Below are 25,409 nucleotides of genomic sequence, written 5' to 3' on the forward strand. Positions count from 1 at the left end.
CACTATTAAAATTGGTTCCTTGGCTTTTTGTTATCTGTTCAGCTTAGACCACTAGGTAGATCTAATATACAACATTGGATTCTTCCTGAATTTTATATTGTTACTTAAATACGTACAAACATAAAACTAAGTATATAATTCCTTAAGCTTACAATGCATATGTAATTATAGAGCAAAAAGACATAAAAAATAATTATAAAAAAAACTACAATACCAAGAAAGGACAAATTAACAATGTGATGTAACGGGTGTCCACGTTTTCCTAGGAGTATATTTGCTGGCATGTCAGATAGAAGGTGTATGTATGTGTGCACAATGATTGCAATTTTATGGAGGATTTTTTTGGAAAAAATTAAGTACTTTTCATCATGTAGTAAAAGTGATTTTAAAGTATGTTATATATACCATTACTTTATTCAAATAAATACAGTATATTGCAATGTGAGAAGTCCTAAATTTACTAGAACTGAAGTCTCATCAAGCATATTAATGTAGGTAAAATTAATACAATATTAATACCTCATGTCAGTGAATGTTGGTTTACTTTTTAGACCATTATTCTAAAAAGTCTGCTAAAAGTATATTATGGTTTACTTTTTAGAATGAATGGTCTAAAAAGTAAATCTAATATAAAATAAAATTGAATTTCTTTTACTGGTAGCTCTAGTACATATAAATAGGGTTTCCAGGTGGGAATTCCCGCCCGTTCTCAGGAATTTTTTTTGCTTTTCCATTCCCAAATCCCGAGAAAAGTTGGTTGGGAAATCGGGAAAATCGGCTCCTTGAACCCAAGTGGTTGGTAGTATTGGCTGTCACTTTGTGGAAACGATTCATTGTGGAGAACAGAAAACAGTTTATATCTTGGGATTCGGGAACGGGAAAGTGAAAAAAATTCCAACGTATGGGAATTTCCACCTGGAAATCCTGCATGTAAACAAGTATTTCAGTAAAAAATGGAACAAAGCATTTAAATGTGAAGGAATTTCAAGTTGATGCGTGTGTATGCAGAAAAGCAAGTAATTTATATTTGAATACAAAGAGCAACCAAGGGATTTGAATAAGTTCTAATAAAAACTATGTCAGTGAGAACCATGGCTAAATAAATGTTAAGTAAGTTTTGGTCTTTCTTAAAATCTAGCTATAATTATTAATAAAGCCAAATAAGTTATACACAAAATGAGAAAGCCATCATCACAGCTCAGATCTAGATGATTCTGTTCCTTACTGGCATTTACTGGATTAGAAACCGAGTCACCTTAAAAATTCTGCTCTAAATTCCAATTACCATGTTCTGAACATTAAACCATTGCATTACTATTGAACCTAATACCTTCTTGGCTTTTGAGCCATAAGTTACAGGAATGATGAATTTATATCAAATGTTGGGGGATTCATTTAAATTTTACTTCTAGATCAGTTGTATAGTCTGTGGCTTGTTATTTTTGTAAAGTAGTTATTCATATAATATGAAATTTTGCTATGATAGTTTTTTCCCCACTTTGTCATTAGTGGTAGGTAATTATTTGTGCTCAGTGTTGAGTAGTTGCTAACCCATGACTATAGGCCTTGTCCCTCTCCCTGGACCGCTTATCTGTAATCCAGGCATATTGAATACAAGGTAATTTTCGGATACTTTTAAAGTGAAAATAGACCTTATAAGCTGGTAATTATGGCACATTTCCTTTGACAGAATTAATGTAATGCCACACAAGTCGTTTGGAGTTTGGCATGCATGTGCTACTGTTTGCAATTCTCATTTTCTCTTCATTTGAAATCATCATTTGAGGAGCACATTGTATCTTTTTAAAAGTGTTCTCTTCTTAGCCTAAAACACAATGCATTTCTCGGTAGCAGTTGGATCATAAGTGGAAAAACAGTCAAATTACACAACAGTACCTGCTTGTAAGTGGGATAATTCAGATGAGCCTGACACTAAGAAAATCGCCGACTTTTCACCTGAGACTCCTCTTACACTGCTGCATAAAGGCTTTTCCTTCTCATGGGAAGCAGAAGGGACTAATATCCTGTGACTATGGTCTATTTTTCTTAAGCAACATATGCCAAAGTTTTGTGAGCCTCTTTTCAGAGAAAGGTCCCATATCTTCATCGAGGGAGGAGAATGTGTAATGTATATATTTGGAGTCATGCTTGCTTGCTTTTTAAATGATTTTTAAATAGATTAGGGAAATATGCTCCTCATTGGCTCAAAAGAGGTAAGAGTTATTACTGGATATATTGACAGTCCCATAATTTCTGACTTTGGGAAATCAATTAAGGGATTCAGAGTTTCATTTCTGGCAGAAGTGGTGCAAAAACTATCTGCCTGTTTCTTGACACTCCATTCTGTAGGAGATGGAGTGTGGAAACCTTCAGTTAATGAGTATACCTTGATTTTTTGCAATTGCCTTCTTGTTGTGTTAAAAGATACATGGTTGATCTTGCCCTGAGATGAAAGGCATCCTTACTTGTGGAAATCCTCCTTATATCTTTATACTTGGCTTTTAGATTATTATCAGAAGACCCCTTAGGGTTTTATAGACTTCAGATTAAGATGCACGGTCCTCAACATTGAGAATATTGTGTTTTGGCATAGTGTATAAAGAAACTAATATTTTATGACTAGTACCATATAAAAAATTCTGATAGTTGAATATCAATAGTATAGTCTTGTGACACACACAAAAAAATCTGACCAAATTTCGATTAAAACAAATGTGTTCACAGCATCAAATAAAACAAGTTCACTTGGCATTTTCATTTGTTTCTTAACACCTAGGGCCTTAAGTTTACAAATGGCTATCTCGTAATAACACTTCAAAAAATACACACATTTTACTAATTTCCATCCAAATCTTTCCAAATATTACACTCACCTTCGGTCTAAGAATTTCCTGCCTTCCTAATACCCTATTTTTTGACATTTTCATTTTCAGAGTGGCTAAGAAGATGGGCTCTAGAATCAGACTGCCTGAGTTTGAATCCTTGCTCTGCTTATCAGCTTTGTCCTTGAGCAAGTTACTTAACCTCTCTAAACCTTTTTTTGCTTATCTGAAAATGTTGGTAATTGCAATAGTATCTCAGAACTGTGAGAAAGAGAAAATACAAGGAAAGCCCTTAGCACAGTACCTGGCATATTGGGCTCCATAAGTGAAGCCACTACTGTTATTTAACAATTTATGCTTAAAATCAACCTAATGTGGATTTTTAAATTTACCACCTTATTCTTGTGCATCAATGATGATGAAAATACATCCCCCTATTTGCAGAATCGGATAACCTTAAAAATATTCTCTACTAAAATATTTATGTAGCTACTGTGTTTCCCTGAAAATAAGACCTAACCGGACCATCAGCTCTAATGCGTCTTTTGGAGCAAAAATTCACAAAAGACCCGGTCTTATTTTAATATAAGACCCAGTAATATAATATAATACAGGGTCTTATATTAATTTTTGCTCCAAGAGATGCATTAGAGCTGATGGTCCGGCTAGGTCTTATTTTCGGGGAAACAGTATGTCAAAACTAGAAGAAAGTCTTGTTTTTTATTTGATGGACATTCCTGGTTATTGAATTTTATTCAGTTTTGTTTTCCCAGCCTTTCACAGAAATAGATCCTAATTTACCTTTTTTTAGCTCTGTATGTATCATTAAATGATAAATTTAGACCACATTTATGTTTTCAAGTACATACCTGAATTTATTTTTTTGTCATAGTGATATAACTTATACTACAAAGTGAAAGAAGGAAAGTTTTGGTATGTTGCTTTGTTGTCCACTTTTAGTTGACCTATGACAATCTGGAAATAATGACAAAAATGTAAATGCCCAAACTAAAACCATTAGAATTGCTATGCTTTTCTGTTGCTGAGTTGTTTGTAATAGACTGCTCTTCAATTGCATATTTGTGTTAAAAATAACTTCTGAGAAAATACTTCCAGTTCATGTTGGAATGTGACTTGCATTTCAAATTTTCAATAAACAAAGAAATGTACTTATAAACCATGAAAATTAGTTCTGCTTCAGTGAAAATTGTAATTTGATGTTTAATTGCCAATTTTCAAAATAAAATCATGCATTTATAAACATTCCACAAATTTTTAATAACAAAGATTGTTGATTACCCTCTTGCCAGTAAGAGGAAAGGGATTTTGAATACATGTAATGTAAACTATCTTGTTTATGAAGGCCAATTCATGAAGTCTTTAACAATTGGCTCTTTATTTTTCTTTTCAATTTATTGCAGTTTGTTTTTGTCATTTTGGACAGACTCAACGACTGGCTAATGCCACTAGACAGCATCAGATTATGTTACTAAAACTTGTTTACCTCAGCAACAAGCTAATTTTGTTAGCAGTAGATTATGAATTTCCAACCAATGTTTAAAATGTAGATGGTTTTCAAATGATCAACTCTTATTTTTAAGGTTTTTTTGTTTTTTAGAATATCAAAGTTATAGCAGGATGGAAAGTATACGAGTAAGGAAAAAGAACTTTTGCACAGGAGAGAAAGGAATACTTAAGGTTGTAGGAATGTCCGTGTGCTGGCTGCTCGCCAGGCTGAATAACATGTACTAGGACAAACTTTGGGGAGCATTTCTGAATTTTGCCTGGCATGAAAATAGAATTTAAAGTATCAAGTGAACCCCACCCCGCCTGCCGTGGCTGAAGTAATATATTTTATTTTTGACCTTTACAATTCGTGAAACCTTTCATACTAAAACTAAAATAAAAAAAAACATTTACTTGGAAATGCCCCAACTAGTCTAGTACAGTAATCACTACAATCATGAACTTTTTAATTTGGTTGAACATTGGGGAAAATGGGAAAAGTCTGGGATGCCTCCTCTAACCCACACACACGTGCCCCTAAAACAGGTAATAAACTATCCCTCACATTGTTAAAATGGAAGCTTGCTGTTGCCCTTTGCTCTCTTCAAGTCTCCCTTAACTTTTTCTAGCTATATTTATTTCAGACTAGTGTAAGCAAAAATTCACCTTCGAGGCTCTTATTTCAAGGCTATTTGGCTAGACTGTCATTCAGGTTAGGAATGGAATATGTAGCATGAGCCATGCATTTTCAGCAACCATATCTCAGCACAAGCCTTTGAAGACTAACAACCATGCAGCTGTTCTCATTTCACAAGTGCAGTAAAAACCCAGGTCTGGGGGAGAGGTTGCCCAAGATGCAGCTGGTGAGTGGCTGCGCCGACATCCACAGTAAGGCTCCAGGTACAGGTACGAGGCATGACATCACTGGTGATGCCAGGCGGCGGCCCGGCGAGCTCCAGACGCGGACCGGGAGCGGTACTGCAAAAGGCCCCGCCCCGCCCCGTCACGCGAGAGCCGGTAGTTGTGCCTCCTAGGCTGCGGTCAGCCGAGTCCCGGGTGCCGAGCCCTGAGGGCGAGGCTCGTCGGCCCCGCCCCTCGACCAGGCCCCGCCCCCAGGCCCGCCCCGCTCCTGGCGCCGTGGCCTGTCAGGGCGTGGCGCTAGACCGGCGCTGCGGGTGAGTCCTACTGGACCGCCCGCGAGCTCTGACCACAACCGGGCAGGGAGGCGGAGGATGGAAGTGGGCTTATCGGCCATTACGTTCTATCTCGCCAGCACCAGCAGCCCTGTGGCGGCGACAACGATGGACCGGGAGTCAGTGAGCCGTGCGGAAGGAGGAGAAGCAGCCGCAGCCTCGGGAGCTGCAGCCGCCGCGGCGTTCAGGGAACCAGAGCGGCAGGTAGGTGAGGCCGCCGAAGGAGGCGGCGGCGCCGCGGCTGAGGCGGGGAGAGCCGAGCCTAGCCAGCTGCCTTTTGGCCTGTCGGCTTTCCTCCGAGAAGGCCGCCCGCCGGAGGTGCGTTTCGGGTTTTCTCCTCGGTATCCTCGCCTCGGCTCAGACACTGGCTTGGAAAAAGGGACCCCTCACAAACCCCTCCCGTGGCGCCGCCGCAGACTCTCAGAGGCGGCCTCCGGTTTCCACGGGTGATATTCCAGCCTCGTGTCTGCGAACGAGAGAAGGCAGGCGTGTCCCCGAAAGGTGGCCTTCGTGACTGGAAGCCAGGTGACACCGGCTTCATTCACTTCTCAGTCTCTCCTGTGTGAACGCCTGACCTGGCGTCTGGCCTTTTCTTAGCTAATAGCCGAGAAGCGCTAAGTGTGTACAGGCGTTTTCACGTGAGCCTTGTAACTTCTGCGGGAGGTGACTGAGGCGCAGAGCTGCGCTGCCCAATAGAACTATAATGCGAGCCCCACTGCACGTTCTACATTTTCTAGTAGACACATTAAAAAAGTAAAAAGAAATTAATTTTAATGTTCTGTTTAACCCAGTTTATCACAAAATGAACATGTAACATGAAGTGAAATAATTTTAGTATTGTACCCAATGTGTCAAGGACATTTCAGCATGTAATTAATATGAAAGTTATCAGTGAGATATTTTGCATTTTCTTCTGGGTACCAGTCTTTGAAATCCTGTATGCATTTACACCTACTGCATATGTCAGTTTGAACTGGTCACATTGCAAGTGAGCGCAATGGCTGGCAGTGACTGTTTTGTACAACGTAACTGCAGAGACTTGGGTAAGGTTTGAGGTTTGTTTTGTTTGGGATTTGGTAGTGTAAAGTAGTTGTTTAGGATCTTAGGCCAAGTAAAACTAATGAAGAAATTGCTTTAACTGAAACCAGCTCAGGTGTATACCATTTCCGCCGTGAAAAACCTCAACTTGCTCCTGTGTGGAAATTTTCCCACCCGCATTGAGAATTAAGCTTTTTCAGTAACTTCATTTTTGAGACTTAACTTCTTGAATGTTAGTGAGACGTTTCCCCCAAACTACAGGTTCCCAGAGAATGGCGCCGGGATATGAGTATAGCTTTTATAAGGTAGAGTTTGCATTAAAAACTTTGCCACATGCTAATCTTTATATGGAATTTCTTGGGGTTTTTTTTTCTACTTAAGAAAGAGGACTGCAACGTGCAAGAAGGAATTTACTCGCAATGCTAATTGATTAGGAAGCCACTTTTCGCTTCAGTTGAGACCTATTGTAGACAGGTAGACTTGAACTGAACCTTTTAAAAAAGTCCACAGTGCTTGATGTAGGTATTTTCCATTTGATTTTTCCCTTTGTTACTATAACTGTTTTCATCACTACTTAAGCTTTGAATCTAATAGCAAAGTAAACATACCTGTACTGATTTACCAGATAAATATGTGAAGAGAGTCTGTTTGTTGTGGCTTTTTGATTTTATGTTATTTTCATATTCTTGGTTAAAAAATAATAAATGTTAAGCAGTAAAGAAAGCTCCAGAGCAAAAAAAGTAAAAGAATCGTAGGAATCCCCCTGCCCCCATCACCTGTTCTTCACATTCCCCAAAAGTAACTAAGTTTCTGGTATAGCCTTTCGGGGATTTCCTAGGCATATATAAACACAAATGGGTTCATACCGGACAAACTATTTTTCTAACTGTCCCTTCCTGTTCTCTCTTTCACATTCCTGAAGCAGAATCACCTTTGGAAACCCCGCCTCTCTGAGTAGTGGTTTTACCCACAGTAGGAGGGAAGAGGTCAGTGAGGTGGAGACTTGGATGGAAAGAGAGGCTGCTGTCCTGTACTCCTTGATCCGTTTGTCAAAACTGAGAAATCCCAAGTGCCATGTAGGGAAGGGAGTAAGAGATAGGAGCTTGGGTCAGTGTTTAGAATTAGGCCTCAAACCAGGCCATCCAGCAGCTTCTCTGACTAGACTTTTAACCATAATGTCAGCCTCAATATTATTAAAGGAGTTAAAATTTCACTACTACGCATTCATTCACGGTATTTATTTAGCACCTCTGCTACCAAGTACTTACGATGTGCCAGGAGCTGTAAGTATAGGCTAAAGAATATAGCAAAGAAGGACACACTGTGCCTACTCCTATGTTGCTAACCACCTAGTTGGGGAATGTGACACACAATAAATCCCAAGTGTAGTACATGTTTTAAAGAAGTTCTGGGTGCTCTGGGAGTATATAAAAAGAAAATTGCCATTAAAAACAGGTGCTGAGGAACAAGATAAACAGAATTACAGACTGGTTAACCATAAAATGTAATAAAATGTTAACTGACATTGCATCTCATAATTTCCTGGTGTTAGAAAACTCTTCAGATTTCTGGAGTTTGTTAAAATGGAATTTGTATAATTGACAGTAAGAATTTTATTTGCAGATTTACTGTTGATCTGTAAAATGAAACGTTTGCAAAATTCAGGGAATAACTTTCATTTATAGTTGTTGGAAATTTTTTACCAAATTACTTTCTGATTGGTTTTGTCCATCAATACCTCCCTTAACTGACTCGCCCACACCACCCCTCAAGTAGAGTTGGAATCATATATCATAGATTGTCTTTCACAGATTGTTTTACTTGCCAGTCTGATTCCTTCAGATGAGGGGTTGACAAATTATAATGTACGAGTATGGGCCAGATCCCACCAACCACCAGTTTATATAAAGTTTTATTGGAACAAAGCCATGCCCATTCATTATGTATTGTCCATGGCTGCTTTTGTAGATTTCAGTAGTTTTGACAGACACTATCCTTGCAAAGCCTAAAATATTTGCTTGATGGCTTTTACAGAAAAAATTTGCTCACTTCTGCTTAAGATGCTAAAACGTGGGTTTTACTGTATCAAAAATTAATATTAAAATTTAAAAAGAAAGTCCTTAAATAAAAGTCCCTTTAGTAAAAATCTATATGAAATGTGACTATTGGAGCAAATAAAATGCCATTTTTAATTGCATATTATGTGTAGAGAATATTACTCAAAGTTCTGTTTATACTCAATAACTGGTATTGTAATGAAAAATAGGAATCGTGTTTCAGCCTTCCCTTTGTAGATTAAAAAACAAACAACTTTTAGAATATAGCCAAGCGTCAGAGTTAATGGAGATAGTAGCTAAGTTTATATTAGTTGTCGTGACCGAGCCAGAATGTTTTGATTTATTGAAGTTGTTTAAGGAAGGTAAAGTAGTTGAGCCAATGAGAGACACCCCTTCTACTTTGTGTCTTAGAAAAGAAAAATTAAGCCAGAGAGGCTGCTAGAGGTAGCAGTGAAAAGCTGCTTCTGACCTGATGGGAGTGGGGGGTGGGGTTGAAATGGGGCATGGTGATGTACTGTGAAAGGTCTCAGCTCTATTCACTGCTTTGGTATCAGATCCATCCAGCTAGTATAGCAACTGGAGATCTAAACTAGCTCCTCTGACTTTCCCTTGCCTATAAGGGGATCCAGAAAGTCATGATCCAAAAGGAGACATTGATGTCAGGACAACCATAAACCAAATCTTATGTCAAGGGGAAAAATGAGATTGGATAGGAAAGGTTCACGGTGCCTAGGGATTAGGGATAGAAGGATGGCCTGGGTGGGCCATATATTGTCCATTTTGTTTATGGACACAGTAAATGGGCTGTAATGGAATTTAAATGTTATTAGAATTCTATAGACGACGTATTATAGTTTTAAAATTCATAAACGTTTTACTCCTTATTAATGGCTGGGGTTTGTTTGAATCCTCAGGACAGTCTAATGAAAGTTGTGGTTTTTGTTTCTTTCAGGTTAATCCATAGATAGCCCATGCTATCAAGACTTTTATGATCTCAGTTTGCTGTATAGCAGTTACAGTTGCTGTCAGTAATGACCACATGTGTAATGGAACAATGCATGTGTTCTTTGGGTTGGATATACCTGATTCAAATTCTGGCTAATGACTAAACTTAGCTTTGGGAAGTGAAGGGCGCAGAAGAACCATATCTACTTTCTAAGAAGGAATTTAGAGGATTAAGAGGAAACAATGCATAAAAATAAAGTTACTTACACTTGCATAACTAGGCAATTCTAGTTCACTATTTTTATCAGTACAATCCCATACCTGAACATGTAATTTAAAGTATTTTTCTAGTGGTTGAACAACAATCATGGATTTAAATTATGCTAGGTCATATCTACAAGTGTAAGAATCTGTATAGAGGACAAAATTTTTGAATTTTGGACTATCCTAGAGAATCTCATTGACATGGATTCTAATCACGACAGTCCTATAGTCCTGCATCATTTTGCTTTGGTTTAGTTTTAAAATTGTACCAGGGATACATGAACATATTCTCATTACAAAAACAAAACAAAATAAAAAACAACAAAATACCAAAATGAATAGAAAGCCCCCTTGACCACTACCTTACCTGTACCTACTTCCCTGTTTTCGTACCCTAACCCCAGGGGTCCCCACTGTTGCCAGATTATTTTTCACAATTATTTGTACTGTGCCGTCTCGAAATCTTCAGGTAAGAAGATTCAATGAAGGCTTTCTTAGGTGTTTATAAACTTGAGACAAGGTGACAGGGAAGAGAAGCTCTTCATCCTCTCCCACAGTCCGCACGTGCTCCGAGTTTGGCACTTGGCTATATGTATGAAGTAAAATCATTATTTACCTAGTAGTGGAATTTTAATGTATTTAGAATTCCATAGACTACATATTATAACTTTAAAATTCATAAACTCTTTTCACTATCAGGAAAACTCTGTTGTCACCTATATGTTACTAAGAAATTTGGAAGTTCAGAGAGAACACTGATGGTCTGCTTTCCAGATCTGGTTTACAAATGAGTTTTATTTGGCCTGCACATTGCTTTAAAATTATTTTCAATTCAATGTCTTTAGTTGGGGCATTCTCCAAAGGGACTATTCAGTCATCTTTAGCTTTACTCATTTTTGGTACCTATTTGGCCCTAAAAGCCATTTGAATTTGGGGCTCCTAAAAAGGTGAGGTTCAGAGTTAAACTGAACTGGTTTTGTTTTGCTTACTCATAGCTAAGCTCAAATCCAAAGACTTAGGAGAGTTGCCTGATATAAACTGTTGTTTTATTTTGCACATCTAACATGTATATGTCTGTCTATATGATTTTCCTTTGATATTACACATTAATCCTGCCATAATTGTGTGTTACTCTTTAAAATGGTTGAGGTCCAGCATGTCTTCACATATTATATACAGCATTGGAATTGCTATGACTTGAAGTCTGGTGCATGATTTCTTAGCTTTTGACTTAAACAAAAGTTTAATTGGTTAAGTTCTATTTTTTCACCTCAGTAGTGAGTATACAGATTTTGCTTTATTATTCATTAAACTCTTCTTAGATGCTATTGACACTCTTGTGATTGTTTTATTGTTTTAAAAAAACTGTTTAAGGATTGGCTTATGTTTCTTTATTCCCTAAAATAAAGCAACCCAGAATTTCTTTTGTCATATTAAAGAAAATTAATCTCATTTGAAATTCTCATTTTCTTAATTTCTTATCGACATTAGATGAGTAATGAAAGAGTCTTTGAAAATGTAGAACTGGGAGTCATTGGAAAAAAGAAGAAAGCCCCAAGGAGAGTCATCCACTTCGTTAGTGGTGAAACAATGGAAGAATACAGCACAGATGAAGATGAAGTTGATGGCCTGGAGAAGAAAGATGTTTTGCCTACTGTTGATCCGGTGGGTTTGATACTGGTGATCCTTTTGTCAGTGGGTTTTGTTTTGATTGATGTCAGTTTTTTGCATATTGCCTCAAGTTTTGATTAGAAGATAGATGTGTACAGTTCTTAATTTTATATGCCTCACTAGCTAAGTTTAAGAATTTCTAAGTTATAAAAGATGTGACTAGGGGTGGCCAGTTAGCTCAGTTGGTCAGCGCGTGGTGCTCTTAACAACAAGGTTGCCCGTTCAATCCTCACATGGGCCACTGTGAGCTGCGCCCTCCACAACTGGATTAAAACAACTACATGATGGAGCTGATGGGTCCTGGAAATACACACTTGAATAAATAAAAGTTAAAAAAAAAAAGTGACTATAAAATGTGAGACTATATATATATTTTAAAAAGTAGTATTGCCCTTCTATGTCATCATTTTAAGAGTTCAGTTGATCAAATATTGACTGACTTTCTAACAGGTACTGTTTTAGGCACTGGTGATACAGTAATGGGCAATGTACATTTCTCTTCTTCTATGTTAGTGGACAGACAGGAAGTAAACAAATATATACTATAATTATCAGACTTTTAAAAGTGCTGTGAAGAAAATAAGCAAAGTAGCAAGATGGAGAATTATTTATGTTTGATTTAAAAAACATTATTACTTGTTTTTCATCAGATTGGGCTCTAAATAAATTTTGGTTGTTAAAAAGAAATCAGATCCAGATTCTCTACTAGAGAAAGTATTCAAAGGACTGTGTAATATACTCTGAAGGCAATTTCAAATGCATGCAGAATATTGCAGAGATGTTTCACACAGTGGAAGAATTGTTGGAATAAATGTCTTTCTTTTAAATTACTTGGTAGGGATTAGTTTTTATTTGTATAAATTTGTACGTATAGGTATGTTTTTCAAAGTTATTCTCTCAAAAATTGCCCTGTTTACATATAAACTGACAATAAAGGCATTGCATAGAAAAAAATTGCATAATTACTGCTTTCGTAAAGATTTCTTTTTTTTAAGCTTTCTTGAGATACAATTCACATAGTAGTTTAGACTATCTTTCTTCTTTCTTAGCTGAATTTCTCTTTAAGCACTGCTTTAGTTGCAGTTATAAGTTTTTGTATGTTACATTTTCATTAATCTCAGAGTATTTTCTCTTTTCCTTTTTGATTTTTTTCTTTGATCTTTCGGTTAATTTAGAGTATGTTGTTTACTTCCCACATATTTGTTAGTTTCCCACATTCTTTTTTCTGTTACTGATTTCTAATTTCACATGGAAAACATACTTTATATTATTTCTATCCTTTTAAATTTATAGAGGTTTGTTTTATGGCCTAGCTTATGGTTTGTCTTGGAGAATGTTCTGTACATACTTGAGAAGAATGTATATTCTGTTGTTGTAGTATTCTATAGATGGCTGTTAGGTCTGCTTGATTTATAGTGTTGTTCAAGTCTTCTGTTCTTTGATGATCTTCTGCCTAGTTGTCCTATTCATTATTGAAAATGGAGTATTGAAACCTCGAGTTATTATTGTTGAATTGTCTATTTCTCCCTTTACTTCTGTCAGTTTTTGTTCTTTGAGCCCCCTTATTGAATTTTTCATTTTAGTGGTTGTACTTTTCAACTCCAGAATTTCCATTTGGTTCTATTTTATAATTTCTCTCCATTAATATTATCTATTTGATGCAACATTGTTATCATATCTTCCTTTATTTCTTTAATTATGATTTCATTAATTCTTTGAACATACTTTTATAAAGGCTGCTTTGAAATTTTTTCTGTTAAATCCAACATCTGGTCATTCTCACAGGTAGTTTCTCTTGCCTGTTTTTTTTCCCCCCATGTATGGGTCATACTTTATATGTCTCATAATTTTTTGTTGGAAACTGGACATTTTAGATAATATTTTGTAGCAACTCTGGGTAACTTTAAAATTCAGGGTCTTGATTTTATTATTTGTTTTGTTGATTTATTTAGTGACTGCTGGGTTTGTTTAGTGAAGTTGTCTCCGCCCACCCTTTGTTCTCTGCTACAAATTAGCTGGCCTATAGCTTAGCCTGTATCTTCATAGAATCTAAAAATTTCCTCCCAGTTACCATTCACCACAGTCTCCACTGATTTTGAGAGCACCTGAGGCTTGGACTTTCCCACCTCTGCTGCAAATGAAGGCAGTTCATTTGGGAAGAAATTAGGAGCTATGTTTTATGGCCTACTTTTCTCCCTGGGCAAAATCTCTAAACCAGAGCTTTGAAATTAGGGGTTAGAGACAGTGGGGCATTTCTCTCTGAGTGACTCCCCTACTTCAGGAGCTGAGTACTTCGTGAGGGTGTGGTCTTCTTGGCTTGCCTCTTCCGTGTGAGCCACTGCGTTATGAACTTGGGTCAGGGTGATTACTATGCCAGTACGCTCAGTGGCACCATGCCCAAGAAAGAGCCTCCATTTCATGAGTAGTAGATTATGGAAGAAGGGAATTCCCACCAGTCAACTGCATTCATCTAAAACTTAGTAATAGTCAGCTTGTGGACAGGATGAGAAACGCTGATTGGTGTTCTGTTTCTCTTGGGAAGAAAGCCCTCTGATTGGAAACTGGGGCTAGACCAATTCCTGTGTTCTTAGCTGTACCAGTCTGGAGTTGAGTTTCCACTTCACTTTGCTGAGAAGGCAGTGGGAGAGAGTGGTCTTGGCTCAGTTACCATGGACTCTTGCTTTTCTTATCCAGTTTTGATATATTTTCTTTAATAGATGTTTCTTCATTTGTTGTATGCCCATAGAACTATTTCCAGATGCTTTAAATGTTTGTTTTTAATAATTTTCACCAGTTTCACCAGTTTCAGTGGGTCCCCAGAATTTCTTTTATTGTTATGCTGGAAATCCATATCCACTCTTAAAATCTTTAATTGCCTTGTATATAGTATGTTGCCATTAGAATTTATTTGAATTTTTAGGCTTAAACTAACAGGTTCCCGGGTGATAAGAAACCTGTCTAATATTTCCTTCACTCGGAGGCAACGTGAGTGTCAGAAACTTGGTTTTTAGTACTGGCTCAATCCTGTGATAGTCACCGCTCTTTGACAAAAACTTAACTCTCATTGCACTTCAGGTTCCATGATTATTTAAAAAAAGGTAACATTTGCCTCATCTATATTCAGTGTTGTTTTTGAAAATTAAATGAGATAATGCATATGAAAATTCATTGAAAATGACTGAGAACTATATGCATGCAAGGTAATATTAGTTAAAGCAAATATAATAGATAGCACAAGAAATCTTACTCAAGAGGCAATTTTAGAATTCCATTGGAATTTGAAAACCCATGACTAATTCAAAAATTTTCCCTATAGTTCTTACTAAAGATTTCTTTTAGAGTTTATGAAATTACTTTGTTTGATGGTTCAATTCCTGAACTATTTATTGTGAAGTTTTCAAGTTATGTTTTCCTTGGTGGTAGTTCATCTCTTCTAGACTACAGTGATTTGGGGGCAAATAGGAGCTGCTATTATATATTAACATAATACAACATAATATAATATATAATATACTATATATATTATATACTATGTATAATGTATATAATATAATATTGCCAGTAGGAATTTTATAAACTCAACCTGAAGCCAACAGCTGACATTTTTCTAAATAAAATTTTTACAAAAAACAATCTAGTACAATTCATGAAGAATTTATAATTAACAAATAGGACTATCCATGCTGACTAAGTTAACCAGGACAAAACAGTAACAATTACTTAAATCCTTTGCTAAAAGAGGTACTTTTTTTTTTGCAAGTTTTCATTGCTGCCTGAACTGCAGATGTGTTCATCTGGTTGATTATTTATGCATGCATATATTGATATTAGTCTGTCACTGTTTTTCTTTAATGTTGTAGCTTAATATAGACCTCTGATTATCAAGCAAGCTTACAGTAATTTTTTATTCCTAAGTATTTTTTTGGAGGGAAATTTTAAACCTTAATAGACTATTATAGTTCACTTCAGCCACTGAGGATTTGTCCACTGAATCTTTTTTTGTCCAGAATTAACTTCCTTTATGATTTCCATTTCCAAAAAGATTGTTAAAGCTTACAGCCAACCAAGACGTCCACTTGCATAACTTTATCAATTTTTTTTCTGGAAAAATAAGCACATCTTAAATGCCATTAGAAAGTTACCACTTGAATATTTAACTTTTTAAAAAAATCTTGAAAAGGCAGAATTTAATTACACATTGGATTTTACAAAGTCTACCTATAAAATGTTTTTCTCTCTTGCACTTCTTTCACAGCATCCATTGGTTTTTTTAAAAAAATTGTTAAGTGTTCTACACTTAACATGAGAACTACCTTCTTAACCAATTTTTAAGTGTACAGTACAGTATTGTTAACTATAGGCGCAACGTGGTACAGAAGAGCTCTAGAACTTAATCATCTTATGTAACTGAAACTTTATACCCATTGAATAATAACTCCCCGATTCCCTGCTTTCCCGAGTCCCTGGCAACCACTATTTTACTCTCTGCTTCTGTATGTTGGATTACTTTAGATACCTCATGTAAGTGGAATCATGCAGTATTTTACCTTCTGTGACTGGCGTTTATTACCTAGGCCAATGTCCTGAAGGTTCATCCATGTTGTTGCGTATGGCAGGATTCCCTTTTTAAAGGCTGAATAACACGTTTTCTTTATCCATTCATTGTCAGTGGACCTTTAGGTTGTTTCCACATCTTGGCTATTGTGAATAATGCTGCAGTGATCGTGGGAATGCAAGTACTTCTTTGAGATCCTGATTTCAATTCTTTTTGATAAATACCTGGAAGTGAGATTGTTGGATCATATGATATTTCTATTTTTAATTTTTGAGGAACCTCCATACTGTTTTCCATAATGGCTGCACCATTTTACATTCCCACCAACAGTGCACAAGGGCTCCGATTTCTCTACATCCTCACCAACACTTGTGACTTTTGTTTTTTGGGAGGTTTTTTTGGGTAATAGCTATCCTAACAGATGTTAATAACTGAAGACAGAGCTGGCTTTACTTACTATGAAGAGCAGACATTGCATTTTCTATTTGCTTCTCATTCATCATAAATCTGATAAGACAAAGGAATTTTGAAAAGATGTCCTATATTTACATAGCATATTTGTAAAAAATACCAATTAAAAAAAAAACCCTGACATTTAAGAATAAAGATTTAAGAATAATATCAAATTTAAGAATTTGATACTTGATAGAAAATAAGAAATGGAGACCTAGATTTTTTTTACACTCTTGTGGTAATTCTTTCCCTTAGATTTTTACCTTAGATGTGCCTTAAGTATAAAAATATTTCCTGTAATTTATTTACCCTTTGATTTAGTTTTGATTAGGGTTCCTCAAATATGTATATATGTGTGTATCTAAGTACATATGTTTTAAAGTTTTGATTACGCACATAATTGTTACCTATATAAATGGGCTGATGCCTTTTGTAATATAGTCAGAACTCAAAATTATCTGGGCCCATTTTTCACCTGTCAAATTTTTGAAAAGGAAAAGCACAATATGCCGTGGTGAGAGTCCTAGGGAGCAGACAATCTCTTGCATTGTTGCTGAATATTATAAATTTTCTGGCATAAAGTTTTGAAATCTAAAGGAAGAGCTTTCCACATGATTATATTTTTGGCCTAGTTATTCCACCTTTAGGAATTTAAACATTTGGGAAATATGCTTAATATTTCAACATAGTAAGTGGGAAAAACAGGATAAAGTACAACAGTGTTTTAAAATACGTACTCATATATGCTCTGGAAAATATACTAAGATATGTCAATGATAATTATCTATGGGTGGTTGAAAATGGGTGACTTACATTTTCTTTATACTTTGCTCCATTTTCTAAGTGTTGTATAATAAATAAACATTACTTGTCTAAAAGTAATTCTAAAAGTAAGTTGTTTAAAAACAAAAGTAAAATATAGCAAGTCTTAATAGTTCCTTATTAAGGAAAAGATGGATACTTCATTATTCCTGAAAAAATGGATGCTTACATTTTTGGAGATGAATAAAATGAATCAACTTGAGTTTGCACCATAAATTGTAAATCTTGAAGACCCAAGATCTCATCCCAGTTCTATTACTGGAATAATGATAGGGTAGTACAATTGGCAGTGGTGACATGGTTCTAGTGTAGGCTCTGAGCCACCTGTCTTTTTGGTTCGGTAAGGTCAGTGTCTAAGCAAAGTGTCTATAAATTCATTCCTGTATAACTGTGTGTTACAATAGATGTTATTCAGGAAACCTTATCCAGTTCCTCAGTTGTGGAGCAAGTTTGACTCTCTGGTAATCACAGCCTGGATGTTAGCAATTATTCTCTCTAGAAACAACCGCAAGAAAATTGGTCCATTGAGAAATACATGCTTTCCTCCAAAAGCATGCTTGGTCTTTTTTAATATTTAGTCCTGTTCTATACTTTTTTTTGTACTTTTTTGGCCCTATCATTTACCCTGTGTTATAGAAATTGGTTCCATTCCCTGCGTTTCTGCACTGTTCATTTGCTGTAAAGACCATAAGGTAAACACTAAGGTCAAAGTATCTTAAAAAGTGCCTCTAAAATAACCCTTATCCCCACATAAGAGAGTCCTCCTGCTCTAAATATAGAAAATACAGCAGATTTGATCAGGGAGTCAGAAATATATAGTGTCTTCTTAGTTGAATGTATTTGCTTAGACATTCATTCTTGTGTAAATAGAAACTAAGGAGCTACCTTACTTGTGTGTCTTCTCAGGAATACCATCACAGAAATTGGCATACCTACTTTTCATGGAAAGACTGTTATATGTTCCTGGCTCTCTGCTTTAGCCCATCTTGCCTGCCCACTCTTACAAATATATTCTCTCTATCTCTCTCTCTCTCTCTCTCTACACACACACACACACACACACGCACATATGTATATATATACACACACACACACACATATATATATATGTTGTATCGTGATACAACTTCAATTTTTAAATTAACTTGAATAAAAAAGAAGTTGATAAGACAGACAGTGGTCACTCAAAATGACTTTGAAAACCCTCAGGTAAAAATATCCCCCTCTCTTAACCAGGAAGAAAAGGAAGTAACATTAAAACTGACAACCTGATCAGCTTTAGATATCAGAAAAGGAAGATACTTCCATCTCACCAACAGGACAGAAAGCGTTTCTTCCACTGTCTACAGTTTTCATTCTGACAGATATTCTTGTATTTGCTTTTTTAATGCTCTTATAATCATTAACATATTTTAGCTAAGATGATGGACAAATTTATCTTTTTCTCCCTTCCTTGGGACCATTAAAATAATGATTAATGTGTTTGATTGATTGTGGGCCCTATACTATGTTTTCTTTTTAAATGAAAATAGTGGTACAATGAAGCATGTGGCAGGCTTCCCAAAAGTACTCTGTGGCCTTAACAGCACCAAGATCACCTATGGAGGTGTGCGACATAGAGTGCATTCTGCCAGGTCCTGGCCTACCCGATATACACTGAGCTTGTCTTGGATTATATGGTCTAATCCCTTTTTAGTCCTTAAAGAAACAAAAAACTCAACTTGCCACTTATTGGTTCCTTATTTTCCCACCATTAAAGTTCATTTGGTATGCCCTTATCCTGCTTAATTTCTCTGAACCTTAATTCCTCGTTATACCATAAGGGTTTTGTTCTGTGTGATTTCTTAAGGTCTCTTTCTACTGACTGCACCTTTCTCTGATGTGCTTATGAACACTGAAGATAAAAAAGCAGCATGACAGGAGAAAGGAAGGCTCTGAATATTCAACTCTTAAGTAATTAAGACTATGACTTACCCACTCCACTTCAGTGGCTTCTGCTTGTTTTGGTTACTGCACAGGCGTAAGGTGGGGGTAGTTACAGCGGGGAATGTAAAATGTCTTTGTGGAATCCTGACTATCAAACTTACAAACTTTTTATTGGACTGTAGTCTGTTTGTTGCACTGTCTATAGAATATTTTATGTGCCTACCAAGTATTGACTACTTCATTCTGGCCTAAATATATACAATGAGTTTAGGTATGAATGTTGCTAACTTGACTTCTTGTTGCAGACAAAACTTACCTGGGGCCCCTACTTATGGTTTTACATGCTTCGTGCTGCCACCTCAACCCTCTCAGGTATGACTTTTCTGTTTGAATATTGTATAGCTACTATAATATGCTCCAGGAGCTTTGCCAAATGGGGTGTTTCAGTAATGAAGGAGAAACAATAGGGAGTTAATCACTCTTGCTAGCTAGTATTAAAAGGTATTAATCTAACTGGTACTTAACCTTAAAATATTCTTCAGCTTCTGGTGTGTGTGTGTAAAGGATTGAAAATGGCTATATTAATTTAAATACAATTTTCATATTCTTGAACATTTTCTGTTATCAACTGTTTTGTAACTTTATCGCTTGGTTCTCTACTGATATTATTCTCATTCTGTTTGCTTATTCTAAAGCCTGTAATTATAGTTCATTTTTATTTCTTTAATATTTCATTTCTTCAGTTATAACTTAAGATATAACTAAGTCATATGAAGGAAATGAACTATCAATTTATGACTTAATCATTCTAATTTTAAATATAGGTTTTAAATCATAAAACTTTCCTCTGCTTCCAATTTTAACTCCCTCATAGCTTCTGTCACTTACTGTTTTTTAAGATCTAATTTTGAATAGTAATTCATTGAACATACATTTATTGAGCACTCAGTATATGCTAGACAGTTTGGTGTCATGAAAGAACATGAGCTTTACATTCAGACTTGGATTGAATTTTGGATCTGCTTTGTCAGCCTGGCCAGTTCTTCACCTGTCTGAGTCTAACCTGTCACAGTGTGTGGCATGAGGCAGGCACTCGGTGAGTGTTACAGCACGAGCCATTCCTCTCCTCCAGCCCAGTGGTATCCCAGCCCTCTAAGAGTACACATTTTTATTTTTAAATAGACATACATAACAAATAATTATAATACCTGGTGGTTAGATGTTATTGGGGGTGTTGTCAGGAGCCCATAAGGAGCCAAAAGTGCTTCTTGGGGGAAATCAGGGCATTATATACAGAGAGATGTACTCAATGTTCGTCTCTCTCTGAGGGCAGGGACTACAACTTTTGTATTTCTCCAGTGTCTTGCACATAGAAAGTGCTCAAGAAATCTTTATGGAATTGTGTAAGCCATTTAACTCTTGTATCTTTAGTGTGTGACTTTCTTGGAGAGAAGATTGCATCTGTTTTGGGCATCAGCACCCCAAAATACCAGTATGCCATTGATGAGTATTACCGGATGAAGAAGGAGGTATGTCTGCTTTTTTACATTTTCTTGATTCAGTTTGGTTTGCTGTGGACTTGATGGGTTGTGTAATGAACACATGTATCTTCTAGGTACCCAAAAGATAGCTCCCTTACCCTAGGTACTTCATTCCAGAGGCATTCAGTTCTTTATCAAATTGACATACATTTTAGAATTTTTTAATACTGAAATTTCTCTAGGATCTATGTGTAAAATAAGCTAGATTTCATTGTGCTAGGTGTTATGGGGGGTGCCTTATATATGTCATTTTATTAATCTCCACACACCTCTATCTGGATTATTATTCCAATTTTAAGATGAGGAAACAAGACCCAGTCTCTGTACTTAGGACACATGGACTAGATGTAGAAGTGGAGTGGGTTTGACGCATAGAAAATTACAAGTACTAGAAGTGTGTAAGTGCCAGTTGTTAAGGCACAAAGATGTGGCACAATTCTGTCTGTAGTGAGGTCTTAGGGTGGGAGTGAAATGAGTTTGGCCTTAAACAATGAGAGAACTTTAGCACTTAAGAGTATGGGCCCTAGTGCTCGCTTCGGCAGCACATATACTAAAATTGGAACGATACAGAGAAGATTAGCATGGCCCCTGCGCAAGGATGACACGCAAATTCGTGAAGCATTCCATATTTTTAATTGTCACCCCAATAAATTTAAAAAAAAAAAATTCTGTAAATGAGAAAAACTGTGACAGGTATTAAAATAATAAAAAAAAATGTAAAAAAAAAAAGAAAGAAAGAACGGTCAGTTCATTTCAAATTAAAAAAAAAAAAAAAAAAAGAGTATGGGCCCTAGAACCAAAGGGTCTGAATTTAAATTCTGGCTCTGCCACTTGTAACTTTGTAACCTTGGGCAAGATACTTACCTTTATAAGCCTCAGTTTTCTCATCTTTATTAAAAGGAAAATTGCAGCATCCATGCTCAGGGTCGCTCTAAGGATTAAATCAGTTAATATGTAAAATAGAAGAGCACCTGGTTATATATATTGATGAACATGAAATAAACATTAGCATCTTTTATTATTCTCCTTCAAGCAAAAGAGGAGAGCAATTCAGGTAAGGCTAGAATGTAGAGGCATGAAGATACATTGTGTGTTTAAGGGAATGGCAGCAATACAACTACATTGTCACTGGAGCATAGAGTACAACAGGAGAGTGGCTGGAGATGAATCTAGAAAGGTCAGCTAACTTTATGTGGTTTCAAAAATGTTTGACAAATGAAGTGTTTTTAACTGGACCAGCCTTGTTTCGAGCCTCATTACCATAGCGTGACTTACTATAATAGACCCCATAAATGGTCTTTCTCATTCACTCTCAAGCAAGCTCTAGGTTAATCTTCCTGTTATACTTACTCTGTACTGTCTGTCTACACATATAGCAGGGACCAATACAAATGCCACCTCCTCCGCTAATTTAGTGGTTCTGGAACGCGAGTTTATTTTCTTTCTAAATCTCTATAGTCCTTATTCCTTTCTGTCTTAATGCTATTTTTACATCTTTCCTTACAGAGACTGCCTTATCTGTATACCAGGTGCTTATGGGAACACTAACTATACTATATCATTGTGAATAGAACACCTGTTCCACTGAATAGGTTTACACCCTATAATTGAAGTGATACTGTATTAGCTAATTTTTTATTTTGATTTGAATTAATCTGAAAAGATGTAGCCCCTGTCAAAGTTAATTCAGGTATCATTTAAGCGAAGCAGTGCTATACCATGTTTTTTTAAAAAATAGTATCACTTTTCTTAAAATGTCATACAATAGTTTTCATTTCAATTTGGGAACAGGGGAAAGGGAAGTATGCCTTATCTTAATTAGACCAAACTGAATTGGACATGATACTGGTTTGGTTAAAAACAAAACAAAACAAAACACAGGCAGCTGAAAGTGGGGAAACAAATACTATTCCTTTTGGATATTTACATTTCAACTATTCTTGATATTTCCTCTTTTTAGGAAGAAGAAGAAGAAGAAGAAAACAGGATGTCTGAAGAAGCAGAAAGACAATACCAACAGAATAAGCTGCAGGCTGAATCTATTATTCAGACAGATCAACCAGACACAGTGGTATCGAGTTCATTTGTGAATCTCAATTTTGAAATGGAGGGAGATTGTGAAGTAATTATGGAAGACAAACAAAATCCAGTCTCTGTCCCACCATAGAATGGAATGACTATCAAACTTCAAATTCTAAGGTGGTTTTTACACGAGGAACTTCCACATTCTCTGTTCAGTGGGACTTAATAACAGTTATTTATATTTTAAATTATCTGAAAAGGGAAAAATGTTTCATTATTCTTAGGCTCTGTGTAGCAAAAGTCAGATCTGAAATTTGGGTATTTGTACTATGCTTTTACTGTGCGTCAAATTAGTATTTTGGTTTGAAAATGATCTTTAAAAAAAGTTAAGGACATTTTAAAGTCCTAACTGCAAATTAAGAAGTTAAATTATCAAGCTTGTCTGTAAGAAAAAAATATTTAAGTTGCTGATTAAAGCTAATTGGAACTGGTATTCCTAATCTCAGATTAAAATGAGGATTTTTTCCCCCTAGATTTTCTCATGTTGTATCTTACATTTATATATCTAACCATTAATTTCATACTAAGGATGGTTCATTGAGTGTGTTAATAAAAGGAACAAGATAAAAGCACTTTGAATTTCCTTTCCTTGAGAATAACTTTATGTAAAGGTGATTGAGTTTGTAACACCAAATATAAAATAGGTTCCCATTTTTTAATGCATTTTTTAATACTTAATCTTGTATTCTTTCTCAGTAGTTATTCAACTTAAGTAACTAGCTTTGAACATGTTAAAAATACTAGTTATTGAATGAATTTATTAATGTATTTGGATTCAAGTGGTAATAATACCTAGTGATTGTCCACATGGCATCCTGATGATGTCACTCGTTCAGCCCTGAGTGCCTCCTGTGGGCCAAGTAGTTGTAGAGAGTTTGTAGAGAGTCGGGTAGGGTTGGGGACTGATGAAGACTTAACCCTTCAGGGGCTCACTGTTAAATATTCTACAAGGTGCAATGGTAGCGTAATGAAGATACTTGTTATTTACCACTTCAAAGTAACAGCAGTGAAGTGGACAGTTTACTTGACCCAGGTTGGTCATCTCTTTACCCACTGTTATTAGCCATCCTTACAAAAGTATAGTATGAAACTAATTTTGAATATTATAATATTCCTACGTGTTCAGAATCTTATGAGGTATCTGTATGACTAAATGTGAGTAATAAAAATGTGTGGCATATTTCAGATAATGCTGCTTTTAAAAGCCTGTTCACAAATTTAAAGAGCTTTTAGAGATTGTTAATAGCCTTCTAAATAGCATTACCTTTTCAATCTTAAATGTATTACATAAAATAGAAACTCACAACATAGATACAGTGGGCCTATTATGGAATTCTGTTATCAATGAACATGAACATACAGCCACTACGTTCAGTTCTTCAACTGAAACGTGAAGGATTTATGAAAGGTATTTATTAGGAATCTTTGGTTACATAGATTCATGGTGTGGTGGTTCATGGCATGGTAATCTTTCTAGTTATGGGTGAAAACTTTATATAATTTAGTGCTTAAAGGATTAATCATCAGGTTGTGTAATTGTCACCAAAAATTATAGTTTACCAATAGCTCTAAAATATGCTAATTTTGATGTCTTCTCTCTAATTTGTTTTTAACTTCATTTGAGATAGTACCTCCAACTCAGATATTTATCCAGTGAAGGCATGCATATCTTAAGATTCACTTCTCTCCCTAGAGGTGCTAGATAAAACTAGAAACTTGTCTGATTGTAGTAGAAGGAAAATGATTTATGAAGGTTTTACGTTTCTTGAGCTTTACTTTCTCTGCTTGTCCCACAGTGGCCAGTTTGTAATGTTTACATAGTGATTTACTGTGCCTTAAAATTTTTATATTTTTATTTATGCAAACTATAAAATTTCCCATAAATGCATTAAATGGTTTTGTCTTATTTTTAAGCCTCTTTCAGTTTTTCTTCTTTCAACCCTTTTAATATCTACTGTTCCCTCTGGATTATAGTTCATGATATTCTGTCCTCTTTCATCTCATAAAAACTAAACATTATGTTAAGTGAAATAAGTCAGACAGAGAAAGATAAGTACCATATGATCTCACTTATTTGCGGATTCTAAAGAAAAGAATAAGTGAATGAACTAATCAGAAACAGTTTGGGAGACAATGAGGAAAAACTGAGGGTTGCTAGATGGGCGGGAGGGGTGGGGGGTGGGGGGGAGGGTTGAGGGGATTGGAGGGCAATCGGTGACCATAGGATGGCCACGGGCTTGATAATTAATCTGGGGAACGTAATTTGGTGGTTACCAGAAGGTAAAGGGGTTGGGGGGTGGGGGATGAGGGTGAGGGGGATCAAATGTATGGTGATGGAAGGGGAGCTGACTCTGGGTGGTGAACACACAATGTGATTTATGGATGATGTGATACAGAATTGCACACCTGAAATCTATGTAATTTTACTAACAATTGTCACCCCAATAAATTAAAAATAAATTTAAAAAAAAAACAAAAAAAAACTAAACATGACAGTATAATTGAGAACCTTTACAATAAAATAAATTCTCTAA

At 36.0% G+C, this 25,409-nt stretch overlaps 1 protein-coding gene and 1 non-coding gene across 2 annotated transcripts; both read left to right on the top strand.

Annotated features, from left to right (window-relative positions):
- Window positions 1-5,471: 5,471 nt before the first annotated feature.
- Window positions 5,472-22,978, top strand: FAM177A1 (family with sequence similarity 177 member A1). Its single transcript, XM_033107488.1, has 5 exons — window positions 5,472-5,725; window positions 11,317-11,490; window positions 19,558-19,624; window positions 20,684-20,781; window positions 22,754-22,978. The coding sequence occupies exons 1-5, from the start codon at window positions 5,561-5,563 to the stop codon at window positions 22,958-22,960; spliced, it is 711 nt and encodes a 236-aa protein (XP_032963379.1). The 5' UTR covers window positions 5,472-5,560; the 3' UTR covers window positions 22,961-22,978.
- On the top strand, window positions 21,320-21,426 carry LOC117024354 (U6 spliceosomal RNA). The gene has a single exon (XR_004423424.1). It is a non-coding gene; the product is annotated as a U6 spliceosomal RNA (small nuclear RNA).
- Window positions 22,979-25,409: the final 2,431 nt, after the last annotated feature.

This window comes from Rhinolophus ferrumequinum, chromosome 6 (assembly GCF_004115265.2).
Source record: "Rhinolophus ferrumequinum isolate MPI-CBG mRhiFer1 chromosome 6, mRhiFer1_v1.p, whole genome shotgun sequence".
Classification (NCBI taxonomy): Eukaryota; Metazoa; Chordata; class Mammalia; order Chiroptera; family Rhinolophidae; genus Rhinolophus; species Rhinolophus ferrumequinum.